At 57.5% G+C, this 13,383-nt stretch overlaps 3 protein-coding genes across 3 annotated transcripts; 1 reads left to right on the forward strand and 2 right to left on the reverse strand.

The window, feature by feature from the left end:
• The first annotated feature begins 1,264 nt into the window (after positions 1–1,264).
• N656DRAFT_777581 (uncharacterized protein) lies at positions 1,265–2,811 on the forward strand. The gene is made up of 3 exons (XM_064814848.1): positions 1,265–1,325; positions 1,440–2,301; positions 2,377–2,811. Exons 1-3 carry the CDS (start codon positions 1,317–1,319, stop codon positions 2,406–2,408), a joined length of 903 nt encoding a protein of 300 aa, XP_064671949.1. The 5' UTR covers positions 1,265–1,316; the 3' UTR covers positions 2,409–2,811.
• N656DRAFT_777582 (uncharacterized protein) lies at positions 2,808–6,213 on the reverse strand. Its single transcript, XM_064814849.1, has one exon. The coding sequence runs from the start codon at positions 6,101–6,103 to the stop codon at positions 3,110–3,112; it is 2,994 nt and encodes a 997-aa protein (XP_064671950.1). The 5' UTR covers positions 6,104–6,213; the 3' UTR covers positions 2,808–3,109.
• A 511-nt stretch (positions 6,214–6,724) lies between these two features.
• Positions 6,725–13,021, reverse strand: N656DRAFT_828127 (uncharacterized protein). The gene is made up of 3 exons (XM_064818523.1): positions 11,126–13,021; positions 10,348–11,075; positions 6,725–9,836 (listed from the first exon to the last, which is right to left on the reverse strand). Exons 1-3 carry the CDS (start codon positions 12,860–12,862, stop codon positions 6,896–6,898), a joined length of 5,406 nt encoding a protein of 1,801 aa, XP_064671951.1. The 5' UTR covers positions 12,863–13,021; the 3' UTR covers positions 6,725–6,895.
• Between the last annotated feature and the right edge of the window lie 362 nt (positions 13,022–13,383).

Consider the following 13,383-nt stretch of genomic DNA (forward strand, 5'->3'; position numbering starts at 1 on the left):
GGGATGCCCACCACAAGTATTCAGGAATACGAGTGCAGCATCTTCCTCTTCACTTATGAAAGCCCTTCTTGTTCTGCTGAGCACCCGTAGGCATGGAGAGGCGTCTTTGTGGCAGGGACGGTATAAAAGTGGTGCCAATGGCCGCGCCACCAGGAAGTGCTTCACTTGGTGATCAAAGAACAGCATCGGCCTAGATCTAGAGTTATTCTTGCTCTCAAGGAATCTCTCTGTCATCGGCCACTTCAACAACAAACCCAGCGCTAACTAACTAACCAGCCAAGACAGCGTCCTCCACTAGCAAAGCCAGCCAAACTAACATAGCACCACCCCTCTGCCCCAAGAAAGGGAGTGAACAGGAGAATATGCCTCGTCCCAACGTCCTAGCCCTCCGCAGCTCGAGCTTGATGGGACACGACCCGCTCGCGGCGCTGTCGGATGATACTCTCCTGGCGCTGGCCTGGCTCCTGCGCTATGTCCCGCCGCCCTCGCATGTCTCCACGGCCATCCTGGCCCAGGAGTTTATGGAGGCGCAGAAGACCATGATTGAGTCGTCCGCCTTCCCGCGCGAGCTCTGCGCCCGCCGCGGACAGATCCTTCGCAACCTCGTCCAGTACCCGTTCGCGGACCGTTTTCCCCCGCTGTGTCCAGTGCATAAGCGGCTGGATGCTGAACTCATCGGCCAGGTGTATCGCTTGCTGAGGGTTGAGGTGTCGGCTAGGACCGACACCGCCCGGGCGTTCATCGTGGAGCATGAGGAGTTGGAGGTGAATGGTGGGGTGAGGACGGACAGTGGTGATCATGCTCACGATGGCAATGATGATGAAGAGATGATGCAGCTGACGACTTTGTTCGCGGTCAAGGTCATGGTGGAGGAGATCAGCTCGCTCGTGGGGCTGTACCTCGACCCGGAGCAGGTGGAGCAGTACTTTGGGCGGTTTGCCACGGCGGACCGCTTCGATGCCGTCGAGAACGGCTGCCCCGCCTGCATCCTTGCCGTCGTTGGCGGCCAGGGGGACGTGCTGGTGGCGTTGCGGGCGAATATGATTGCGCGCTACAAGAGCGGCAGCAGCGAGCCTAAGTTTTTGCGGGTCGTTGAGGCGTGGATAGATGCCTTTGGTGGGCCTGAAAAGAGGGAGTTGATGAGGGAGGAGAGCGATTTGTTGGTGAAAGAGCTCAAGAGGATGAGAAAGGCCATAAAGAAGGTCAGACGGGAGAGGAGAGAGGAGAGACGGCGGCAGAAGGAGATGGAGAAGGAAGAAGAGGAGGATAAGGCTGCTGACCAGAGGGGCAGGAGCGAGCATCGCGAAGGGATGCCAATGCCTCAGGTAAGTGAGGGCCAGCGGGCATCATTCCCCGTTGGCGGCAACGCAAACCCAGCGCCCCGCGGATTCTCACCCCCTGACCCTTGGGATCTACGCTCACCCTCGCCTGTGTCGGAGGGCTCACACTGCTCTGCCGACGTCTCGCCCGAAGAGGACGAGGACGATGCCGATGTCGATGTCGATGAGAACGGCCAGTATATCCCTCCTCGCGCAAACTGGGCTCGCCCCAACCCTGCCACTACCACTCAACAGACTTACGGCGTCCCCCCACCTGGCCGTTCAGTCTCGTCAAGCGTTTACTCGCAGAGTAACGTCCCGTCGACCCGGACCCGCCGGCCGGCCAGCTCCGTCATCCCAGGCCTGCCACGGCCGAGCGACTACGCCAGCATCACCCAAGCTAACGCAGCCGCCATGGCCGCGCCTTCAACGGTTTATATGGACCGGAGGGACGGTCGTGGCCGGCAGCAGCGGCAGTCTATGGCTGCTGCGTCTGCAGTTGCCTCCGAGTGGACAGATGTTTCGGTTCACACAGTTACGCCGGGGGACCGGGAGCGGGAGCCGCGGGCTAATCGTAACAGGCGCCAGTCGGTTAACACGCTCGATACGGTGCGGGAGGAGCCGCGGGATGATCGTCACCAGCGGGAACCAGTGCCGCGGGTTGATCGTAGCTCACGGCAGCTGCAGCGGTTGGACGAACAGTCTGAAGATGCTGATGCTGCCACGTCCACCAATCTCACCAGGTGGGAAGATTTCTACAGACCCGAGGACCGCACTCCTCCGCGGCAGCATAGGTCTAGCCGCGAGAATCACCGGAACAGGCAGAGCCGCGGCCAGGATCAGAACCCCCAGAACCGTGAGCATCATCACAGGCAGAGCCGCAATCCGGGTCGGAACCAGACCCAGAACCGGAACCGGGCCGAGTCAGTTGCCGAGTCCGCCGTCACCACCTGGGAAGAGATTTGCAGGAAGTGGGTGAACGGTGAGGGCCCTTACCGTGACCGATCGACCTGATGCGGTGGAAACAACATAAATTAGAGAGCTGACTGAGGTGCAGAATCAGCGCCAGTGGTCGAGGATATTGGCTGAAATCTATCTACCCAGAATGATACCAACCCAGGTTACGGTTTCTTGCCTCACGATAAGGTAAGTCAGACTCGTGACGACCCTTTACTATGCCCCATCCACGCTGTGACAGACTGGTTCGGCCCCCCTTTCCCCATCATCTTATGTTGAGGCAGACCTGCTGCCTAGCTAGCAAAGCAGACATCTCATATGCACCGTACATAGCATGTCAACCATATTACCCCTTCCACACTTGTAGAAACGACTAAACTATCTTGATAAAAATGTGAACCTTCAAGTGAGCTTGGCCCAGTTACCATACCTGATAGTGTTTTCTGTGCAATGGAAGACAAAGAGACAGGATTAGAACAATCTAAACATTATCAAAGTGGATCAGGAAAGGTTATACCAACTTGACCTGGAGAGCGAGAAACATAGACCATGATGTATTATACAGCAGAATTGGCCAAGGGGACACCTTGTTTACTGAACACACTGTGATTTTTCTACCCATTCCATCATCTTCCCAGGCACAATGACGCGTTGTATGCTACCGTCCGTCCGATAGGTATAAGGCCCGTCTATACAGAATGTGTCTAGCCCCTCCCCGAACATCTCCAAACCCCGTCGGAAACACAATGTTCGTACACTTCTCACCCCTAGATAGCCATACACACATCACAGATCCTGATCCCCATCTTCATCTCCATCTTCCTCACCTTACCTCACGGAGCACTAGTATTCACATCCTCCACCTTCCCCTCCCCCTCTTCCTCCTCCCTCAACAGCTCCCTCAGCGCCGGAATAAACTCCTTCGCCTGCTTAAACTCCCCCAACTTGACCCGCATATGATCAAACGCAAACAACACCTCCACGTCCCCACCCGCAGCCGTATTATCCCTCCTCAACGACTCCTCATTGATAACCGGCAATTTCGGATACCGCTGCGAGAAATGCGTGAGCAAAATCCTCCGCGCTGCCATCCGACGACCAACATCCAACGCCTCGGAGAGAGTGGAATGTTTCTTCGCAATTGCGTCGCCTTTTAACTCATCGTCAAAGGTACATTCATGTAACAGTAGGTGCGCGCCGCGGCCAAGCTCGGTGAATAAATCAAAAGAGGGGCGACAATCGCCTGAGTAGGCTACTTTGAAGCCCGTGTCGGGGAAGGTGAGGACTACTGCGGTCGCTTCGTAGCAGTGTTCTACGAAACAGGCGCTGATTTCTGGCAGGCCGAGGGTAGAGGGGGAGGATATCCCTTCTGGAAGCACCACGCGCGCGCGCGTGCCGGGGACGGGCTTTAAGTTGCCCCGCAGGGAGACCCGGGCTATACGTTTAGAGCGCAGGCCGGGTTGAATGGACTCGACTTCGTCGAGGAAGCCGTGGTATTTGGGCGTGGCGATCACGGTGAGTTTTTTCTCTCCGTATTTGGGATCGCGCGCGCGGTCGAGCTGCAGCCAGCGGGTCAGGACGGTGACGGTGCCGAGGTGGTGGTCGGCGTGCGCGTGGCTGATGTAGATGGCGCGGAGGTCGGTCAGGATCTCATCTGCGCCCTTGTAGCCGAACGATCGACGCAGCTGTCCGAGCGTGTTTTCACCGCAGTCGAGCAGATAGCTGCCCCAGCCCGGAACCCGAATCAGAGTGGCTGAGACGTTGCGGTACTTGGATGGCAAGGCCGAGCCTGTGCCGAGCGTGATGATCTCGGCGTCGGGCACGGGCAGGTCCTTCTGGGACTCGGCGACCTGCGCGAGGAAGGAAGGATCGGATACCTTGGCACGGGCGGCATCGGCGAGCTCCAGGGTTTGTGGGGTGTCGAGCAGCTCCCGGAGCGGCTCTCCCGTGTCCATGATCGGGACGAGGGCATCTGTTGGGTACGAGACTTTGGGAGCAAGCTGAAACCTTGCCCCCGGGCGGCCGACATCGGCAGTGGTAGCTAACGAGTCCTCGATGTCCAACTTTGTGCTGTCGAAAATGGGGAGAGGGAACCTGTCTGGATCGATGCGGTGCATCTTGATGAGCTGCGCAGCAGGCGACTCGAGCGCCAGAGTGTTGGGTGATATGTCGTGGCCGAGCAAGACATGTTTCATGGACGCGTGCGCCTTCATAAAGTCTAGTAACCTAGACTCGCCCTCGACATAGGACTTGTCGGGGAGGATCCAGTACATGGTTTCGACGCCATCCATGATCTCCGGGGTAGTCCACTCTGGGCGATTGAGGAACACATCGACGAACTCCGGGGAGGGAAGATCAATAATGGCGAAGCCACGGCCTGCCATCATAGGACCCATAACCATTTCCGGGGTGACGACGACGCCATCCTTGCCAGGGACGCTCAAACCCGCTGTAAGGTTCTTGAAGTCGGTCCTGACGACGCCGAGCGCGGTGGCGGCGGCGGGGTCAAACTTGCCGCGGCGCGGGTGAGACTTGACGACGTAGCACATAGATTCGCCCGAGGGCCGGGCGCGGGGCAGCTCTTCTATCATGGATGCCGGCCAGGGCAGCCGCACCAGAACCTTGAGGTCTTTGTCGCAGCCTTCCTCGCCGGGAAGAGGGCCCTGGTAGGGTTCAAGATGGCCCTTGTCGCTCCTGACGAAGATCTTGGCGGGCAGCTCGACTTCCCCCAACTTTAGCTCGCGCAGAGTGTCGAGTTTCCAGTTGGAATCGAACATGTCCTTGACGATGGCTTCCCTGACCCTTTGGTCAACATCCGAGTCGCCTTCAGCAGCACTGCCATCCGAATCTGTGCTCTTGCCCGAGGAGGGACTCAGCTTCCGCCTCTTTGGCGACCGCTGGCCGGAGACGGAGCCGGCGTCTGGAGGCTGCCCGGACAGCAGGACGGACCACACCCGGATATTCTCGTCCGTGTAGTCAGGTTCCGTCTTGCCGTGGGCGAGCCGGGGATCGTGGCGGACTTCCCTGGGACGGAGGGGCAGGCCCTTGCGCAGGATGAAGCGGCGAGCCGCGGCCAGGTTGTGCATCAGGTTTCGCCCCCCGTGCACGTTCAAAAAGAAATCCGGGGACGATTTACCCTTGGGGCGGGACTTCTCGGCCTCGGCCTTGGAGCCCTTGATGTCGGCGATGGTGAGGATCATGCCCAGCAGGCCGCCAGTGCTCTGCCAGTCGATCCTGCCCGTCAGAAAGATGTCCCGGGTCTTGGCGAGCGGTATTTTGCGCTGCACCATGACGCGCTGGGTGCCCTCGGCAATGGAGCCAAAGAGGTAGCGCTGGGTGTCGAAGTGCAGCATAAGACACGCCCCCGGCGTGTCTGCCGTGGGCGTGCTGACGATCTGGACGTAGCTATGCATTTCCCGGGCCGAGCGCCTAGTGAGGCTGGGTGAGAGCTGCGAGGTGAGAGGGCTCGCTGGGAAGAGGGTGAGGGTCTTGTCCGTGGGAAACAGGACGAAGCGCAGGCTGTGACGGTGGTGCAGAGTGTGCGGGATCCGCCACGAGATGATGTTGGGAAAGACGGTGGAAGAAAGGATGGTTGGCCTTTGGGGAGGCTTCCAGTCCTGAACGCGTGGTGAGAGCCAGTCCTGAACGAGTGGTGAGAGCTTCTTATTCTTCTTTGTCGGTGATCGAGCGTAAAAATTCGAGTCATGCCAGAACGCCTCGTTCTTCGCCGATGGCAACTTCTCGGACAAGTTCTGAGGCTGAAGCTGTACTCGAATCGAATCGCCCTTTGGCAGCTTCTGCAAGAGACTTCTTCTAGTTGCATGCATCTAAAATAGATGGTCTCCCCACGGCTTCAATAGCCGCTGCCGTATTATCTTCTCACTCCTCCAATCTTCATATGTGCTGTTGTCTGGCCGGTGACTCAGTTGGTCCGAGACGTTGCAGATGTTGAAGCAAGCCTCTCAAGCAATTGGATGTCTTTGTAACTTTTTTCATCAAACAAATTTGGGAAAGAAGTCTCGTCTGAGGGTTAGGGTCTGGCCACTGCAGCTACCACCTCACTCACCTCCCTATTTTCAGAACCAAAAGTTTGCGGTTGACAGGGAAGCGGCTATTGTAAGTTTCTCGACAGCTCTCTTCAAGTAGGTAAGCGGTTGGAGAAAGCCAGCCGGCTTGAAAATTTCCATTCACTTAGTAGGGGCAAGTGCCTACAATGTTCAAGCCGGATCAAGGCAGTCGCAAGCGGTCCTCCTGCTCCTGAAGCCGCTAGTCGGCTTCGCGGCTTCCTGACAACGAGATAGAGACGAGATAGCTCAGGTAAGCAGCCACTGAGCGAGACAGCTAACAGGTTGCGGTTGCAAATTCACTAAGCCGTCTCCCCACGGCCTATAGAAATGGGGTGTGAGAAAAGCTGGGAAGAATGGGCTGTATTTCCTATGGTTGGAGTGGCTTAGAGTTCAAGATGGGAGATGCCCAGCCGAGCCACAATAAATACAGGAAATTGATGCAGTGGCTCCTGCCCACTTCACAGGTGTAACCCCTAGTAAATACAATGCACCCGCTCTCATTGAATCATTCAGTAAATCCCCTCCCCAATTCATCCAAGTCTCCTCTAAGTTTTATAGTCCTTTTCTATCCCCCCTTTCCCTACCATCAACTTCAATCCTCCCCAACGCCTCCCTGACAATCCCCTCCGCCTCAGCAGTAACTTCATCCCCCCGCCGCCAGGTATACAGCTTGACGCCGTGCGCGTCCAGGATCTCGTGCGCCCTCGCCAGCCGGCGCAGCCACAAGTCCACCTTCTTGTTCACGGCCGCCGTTCCCGCAGGTCCATATGACGCCGCCCCTGCTGCCGTCTCCGACATGGCAGAAGCAGCAGCAGCAGCCTGAACCGGGAAGGAGCCCGAACTCCCAGAAGCAGGAGGAAGGGAAGCATCCATCTCGGTAACATCCGGGTTGGGGTTGGAATCCCCCCTCGACTGCTGCTGCTGCTGCGCTAGAAGAGGAGTACCTCCGCGACGGGGCGGCGGCGGTGGCGGAGGAGCTGGTCTAGCGCTGTTGGAAGAAGCAACGGATGACTGAGTCTGTGCCCGTTGTAGCGGGCGGAGGCTGTCGTCGGCCATCGAGAGGTCTTCGAGCCGAGGATTCAGGGCCGGGGAAGGGCGCTGCTTCTGGCTTCCACTGCTTGCGTCAGATGAGGCGCTTCGCAGTGCCGCGGGCTTGGCGGGACGCGGTGGCGGCGCCTTTCGGACGGGGTTTTCCGGTTTTACCTCGTTCGCCGGCATCTCTCCGGGACTGATCTGGGCCGGTTCGTCTGAAAAGTCTATCAACGTCCCCATGATTGGTCCTGTAGAAGCGGGCGGCGGTGCAGGTGCACGAGGAGGCAACTGCGGTTTGCTCTTTGGCTCATCACGGGTTGACTGATCTTCCGGTTTGGTCCGGCTGCTCACCGTGTTGCTGCGTGGTGTACCCATGGTGAATGAAGAATCGAAAAAGCCCGCCTGATCAGGGGTAGTGACATCGCGGATGAAGACGGCCAAGATTCTCCCGGGGTTCGCTACAACCAGTTCGGTGTACACCTCCAGGTCCGCTTCACCGCTGTCGCCAACGAGAAGAAACTTCCTCTCCGGGAAGTCTCGAAGGATGGCTTCCAACGTGCCCTTCTTCCTTTCCGCCACCGGCTCGAAAATACCCTGCAGCATGCCGCTGTATTGCTTCAAATGGATCGAGCCATGGGGTAGGCCAGCCGTGTGGAAGAACGTCGCCAAAACGGGGAACAACTGCCATGGGCTGTTGGAGCAGTAGTGGATCTTGACACCCAAATCATGCATTCTGCCATACCATTCCCTGACTCCCTCGATGGTCAAATCTGCCAGCTCACGGACAAATGTGTTTCTGAAGATCTCACGGGCGCCCAAACTAATATTTGAGCGCTTGACCGTGTCGTCAATGTCGCTGATCAGGCTGACACCCCTGTCCTCGATGATCTCTATAGGCTTGGTGGCCGATAAATCCTCGTTCGCCAGGACTCGCACGTGTGTAGGGACGAACTCGAGGGCGATGCGGGTGATGAAGTGGCCCGAGTCGTCCGTCATTACTGTATGCGATCGTGATTGCTCGTCGTTGTAAAAGAACATGGTGACGGGAATCTGCACCAAAGGCGTCGTCATGAACGGCCCTATGCGTGCCATGAGATTGGCATTTGCGACCGCCAGCTCAGCATCCGTCAGGTCCGATTGCTGCTGCATAGTGGGCGTCCTCGCGGACAGCGTAGGCGATGGCGGCGGTGAGACGGGAGCATGCGTTTTCCCAACAGGATCGAATCCGGCAGCCGCCTCGGGGCCACTGGGAAACTCGCTGTAGCCTCCCCTTTCCGCAACCTCCTCCTCCCCTTGCCCTCGCCGTTCTATTTCCCGGGCTTCCCGCGCAATCCTTTGCTCTTCCTTCATCTTTTGATGATCCTCGTGCGGACTGAATTCTGGTCCCGGCTGCGTGTTTGGGGTTGGAATGCCGCTAAGCCTCCTCGCAAGCCCAATCAACATGCGATTCCGCCGTGTCATCGGGCCCTTGCTAGGCATGTATATCCACCCCCTAACATCAACATCCGCCACCGCCTTCTCGTCCTCCACCCTCGCCCACTCCTGCTTCCAGTACTGTTCCTCACTAACCCCCATCTGCGCCGCATTCGCCGCATGGAACGAGTGCTGTCCCGGCGGGAACCTCCCCGGATTCCCAAACTCCCTGACATGCCTCTTGGCGTACGTCGGGAAGAGCACCATCTGCTCCTCCCCCTTAGTAACAATAGACACCTGCGGGAACGCGCCGGGGATCGAGAACTGCGCATCCGACATGTCCAGCACCGCGCCTCTGGTCCGGGTGTTGTTATACTGTTCCTTGAGCTCCGTGGCAGCCGCCACTCCGGCGCGGTACACGCTGCCCGCCATGGCAGCTAGTCTCTTCCGTCTGGCGCCCCGCTCTCGGCCACCGGGCAGAGGCGGGGACTCACTCCCACCGCTGCCGTACCCATACCCATACCCATACCTAGTAGCCCCATAGCCGTAGGCACTCTCTTCCTCCCCTCGCTGCATCTTCCTCCTTGCGCCTGCGCCTGCGCCTCGGTCTGTCGCAACGCTTAACGTCGACGACGACGACGAGTCCTTCGCCTTCACGGCCGCAGTCACGCCCGCATTCCCCTTTGCCACTCTCCCAAGCGCCGCTTTTCCGGTCCCACTTGTCCCCAGAAGCAACCGCCTGCCGTGAGAGCGCACCAGGTCGACCAGGCGGGTCTGCTCGCGGCGCTTGCGCTGGCGCTCGACAATGAAGCGGTAGATGCGGCTCTGCAGGCGGTGCTTGTAGCGCGGGAGGGTCTCGAGGCGGAAGCGGAGCAGGCGTTCGCGGTACAGGTCGCGGACGGTGCGCGGGAAGAGGTAGCGCAGGAGGGATGGGCGGTGGTGCGGGTGCGGGTGCAGGTGCGGGTGTTGCTGCAGCGGGCGCGGGAGCGGCGAGGAGCGCAGGAGCCGTTTGAAGGGCGCCAGGGTGGTGGTTGTTGCTGGCTTGAACCTTGATAAAAGGTCCGAAGTTTTGGGAGGTTGATGGTGTGGGGGGACAACAAGTGTGTGCTTGGTTGAGGCACGGGACAAGGAAGGATCACTTAAGGGCGGTTGTATTGGCGAGTCCGCTGGAATTATCTCTCAGTTAGCTTAGGTTGATGTAGATAGGTATTGGTCGTTCATGAAGCCAGCTGATGGATCCGGGACGGCGGAGCTTGGGAATGGATAACCACAAACCTCAGTCCCTAATACCTTCTTCCTACTAGTAAATTGGATGAACGATGAGAATTGGAAGTCGTGGTCAGCCAGCCCGTTCTGGTGGTTGCTAAGTCCTGGCCAACAGCGGTTACGTCACCTGCTAGCGTTTACCACTGCACGCCCAACCTAGTGGCTTCAAGTTGCCCCCTGTACCTACCGCCAAAGTTGAAGGCAAATGGAAAACATAGTCCAATGCGATGCAAAGCCGGTATTGTACAGTAGAAGTACACATGTATTCTATCTGGTATCACTGACTGACTTACTTTTTCCCCTTGAACCCTTTCCTCCCTGCCGGCCCTTTTGGCTTCGGTTTCCTGACCTTTTTCAAATTGAGGACCGCCCCTTTTCCGCTTCTCTCAGCGCGGCCCTTCTTCCAGGACTTGCCTTCGCTCCGCTCCGCCTTCGAATCGAGCTTCTTCTTGTCCTTGTTGCTGAGCTTACCCGCGCCCTTCTTCTTCATCTGTTCCCTAACCCCGTTAAGCTCAGCCCGGCCGGCCTCCTTGGCTTTCTTCTTGTCCTTTTCTGTCTCGAACCACGTCCGTTTCGGCCGTGAGTGGATCTCCTCTTCATGCTTAATCAGGTTCTCGCCCTTCTTCACTTGCATTTCCATCTGAGCCAGCTGCTTCTCCTCCTTCTCCTCCTGCATAATCTCCTCGATCTCGTCCTCCATTTCGTCCACCCGGGCTTGCCATTTGTCCGCCTCAGCCGGCTCAATCACTCGGCTGATGATCTTGGAGCCTTGGGCTTTCCCAGCCTTGACAGCAGCTTTCACCACCTTGCGGTCCGGCTCTGCCGCGAGCGTGATAGCAACGCCGCTGCGACCGGCACGTGCGGTACGACCCACACGGTGAACGTATATATCAAGGGTCTGGGGTGCTTCGTAGTTGATGACTGTATCAATTCCTTTGATATCCAGACCGCGAGAAGCAAGATCTGTAGCAAGTAGATATTTTACCTTGCCATCGCGGAATGCTTCAACACTAGCAATGCGCTGTAGATGGTTAGCATCATGGCAGTATAAACAAAGGGTTAGTGCCATACCTGAGCCTGATTCATGCTTCCGTGGAGCTCTGCGCAAGACATGCCCAGCAGCCCAAAGATGATGCGAGTCCGGTGCGCAACCTTCTTTTGCCTGAAGAAGACGATGACACGCTCCGTGTACAGCGTCTTGCAGATATGCACCAGGTAGCCCATGCGCTTCTCTTCGCGGCCCGGCCGCAGCCGCACAAACTCTTGCGTCAGGGTTCCAGCAGTCTTCTTCTGCGAATCGACCATGATTCTGGCGGGCTTGTTGAGCCCAACACGAATCAGCTTGTCGACCGACGACGTCATTGTCGCCGAGAAGAGCATTGTCTGTCGGGACTTGGGCAGGGTCGTGAGGATCTCGTTCAGCTCATCGGCGAAACCGTCCTCGAGCATCCTGTCCGCCTCATCCAGGACCAAAATCTCGACCGTCTCGACGGCAAAGCTGGCCGAATTGCGCATGTGGTCGATGAAGCGACCAGGAGTGGCAATCACCACATCCGGCCTCAGACGCAACTCCGCCTCCTGAACCTTCAGACTGAGTCCTCCCACAGCGAGACAGAACTTGATGTCTGTGTGGCTGGCCAGCTTCGTAGCCACGGCATGGCACTGGATAGCCAGTTCACGCGTGGGCGTGAGGATGACAACTCTTGTCGTAGGAACCTTTTTGGGCCTGTAGAGAAGACGCTCCAAGATGGGGACCACAAACGCGGCAGTTTTTCCGGAACCGGTGACGGCACCACCAACCACATCCTTGCCCATGAGCGCGATGGGGATCGTCTTCTCCTGGATAGGCGTCGGTTTCGTGAACCCAACCGAGGTCAGACCCCTAAGGATCGGCCGCGAGAGCGACATGCCCTGGAAAGTGGACAACTGCCCCTTCTTGCCGGGCTTCTGGAACTCGTCGGGCGCAGCAAAGAAGTCCTTCCGTTTTGCTGCCTCCTCAGCATCCTCTTCCTCGTCCTCTTCGTCCTCAGACTCCTCCACATCATCAGGATGTTCAACTGGTGTTGCCACCGAGTCATCATCATCCCCCTCTTCCTCTCCATTTCCCTCACCCCCACCCTCATCCTCATCCTCATCCCGATCCACCATTTCCTCATCCCCATCCCCATCTTCCTCCTCCACATCCGACCCAACCCCCATCCCAAACCCATCCTCAGCCAACAGCCCCTCCCGATCATCCTCAAGATCAAGATCAATATCCATATCACCATCCACCTCTTCTTCTTCTTCCTCCCCCTCCTCCTCCTCTCCCTCATCTTTCCCTCCCTTCCCTTTGGCCATCCCCTTCCCCTTCCCCTCCTTCCTCTCCCTCCTCCTTCTAATAATCTCATCCAAATCCACCCCCACCTTCCGATTCTCACTACTCACCCCTTTCTTAGCGCCCTCAAACCCCCACCCGGCAAACTCCTCATCAACAACCCCGTCCGCGCCGTTCTCCAAGGCAAACTCAAACTCCGAGTCCATCGCCCCGTCGTCTTCATCCTTTTGTCCCCATATGCCGGTGAGGCCATCATCTTCCGCGCAATCCCCGTCCTCATTAGCAGAGGCTTGTTGTTGTTGTTTGCTCTTTTTCTTTCCACCGCTGGTCTTTGTCTTCTTCTTGTTGTTGTTGGTCTTCTTGTTGGCGGGGATATCCTCCAGGACCTCTTCTTCCTCATCGGGTATGTCCGCGTCGTTGTCGGAAATGGTGCGGATGAAGTCGTCGTCGTCGTCGTCAAGGTCTGCCTTTCGCTTGTGCGACGGCGCCATCTTTGGGAACGGAGCGGGAGCGGTGGCGGAGGGATAACACAGCCGGGAAGTTGAATTGTAGTTTATCAGGCTATGGTGCCTTTGTCTTTCGCCAATCAACCCAGAAGGTAAGCTAAGGTAAGGTAAGGGAGGCAGGTAAAAGGGTGGTGATGGCGGGGCTTGGCCGTGAAAGCTGCCAGGCAAAAGTTTTGGGAACAATTGAGTGCTGGGACTTTTTCTGCCGGGCGGTGTGATACTGGAACAGGGGGTTTCGGTGGGTTGATGGCCGAGGTGGATCAGTCTAACAGGGGCTTTGGGGAGTTGAAGGGGACAAGATTTCCCACCGAGACGTTACGCCGCCCTATGGATTGACCGCTGAGGTACTCGAGACGAGGCCACCTTATAAGCTAGGTAATACTTCTCAGTGTTGGCCAAGATATTTTGCATTCCGAGATTCAGAAGGTTTGCGTGGTCGGTCCTGAGGGATCTGGAGAAGTCATATAGCATTCCAGACTGTTTGGAACACAACCTCGTGAACGACA

The sequence above is a fragment of the Canariomyces notabilis genome (genome assembly GCF_033297395.1).
Source record: "Canariomyces notabilis strain CBS 508.74 unplaced genomic scaffold N656scaffold_6, whole genome shotgun sequence".
Lineage (NCBI taxonomy): Eukaryota > Fungi > Ascomycota > Sordariomycetes > Sordariales > Chaetomiaceae > Canariomyces > Canariomyces notabilis.

What these genes read in the sequence shown, in the direction of transcription:
- N656DRAFT_828127 (XM_064818523.1), bottom strand. Translation starts at nt 12,862, where the DNA reads ATGGCGCCGTCGCACAAGCGAAAGGCAGACCTTGACGACGACGACGAC. An exon ending in GAAGCATGAATCAGGCTCAG is followed by an intron (nt 11,076 to 11,125) that starts GTATGGCACTAA and finishes AACCATCTACAG; the next exon opens with CGCATTGCTAGTGTTGAAGC. An exon ending in AAAGGGTTCAAGGGGAAAAA is followed by an intron (nt 9,837 to 10,347) that starts GTAAGTCAGTCA and finishes CCTTTTATCAAG; the next exon opens with GTTCAAGCCAGCAACAACCA.
- N656DRAFT_777581 (XM_064814848.1), top strand. An exon ending in TTGCAGGAAGTGGGTGAACG is followed by an intron (nt 2,302 to 2,376) that starts GTGAGGGCCCTT and finishes ACTGAGGTGCAG; the next exon opens with AATCAGCGCCAGTGGTCGAG.
- N656DRAFT_777582 (XM_064814849.1), bottom strand. Translation starts at nt 6,103, where the DNA reads ATGCATGCAACTAGAAGAAGTCTCTTGCAGAAGCTGCCAAAGGGCGAT.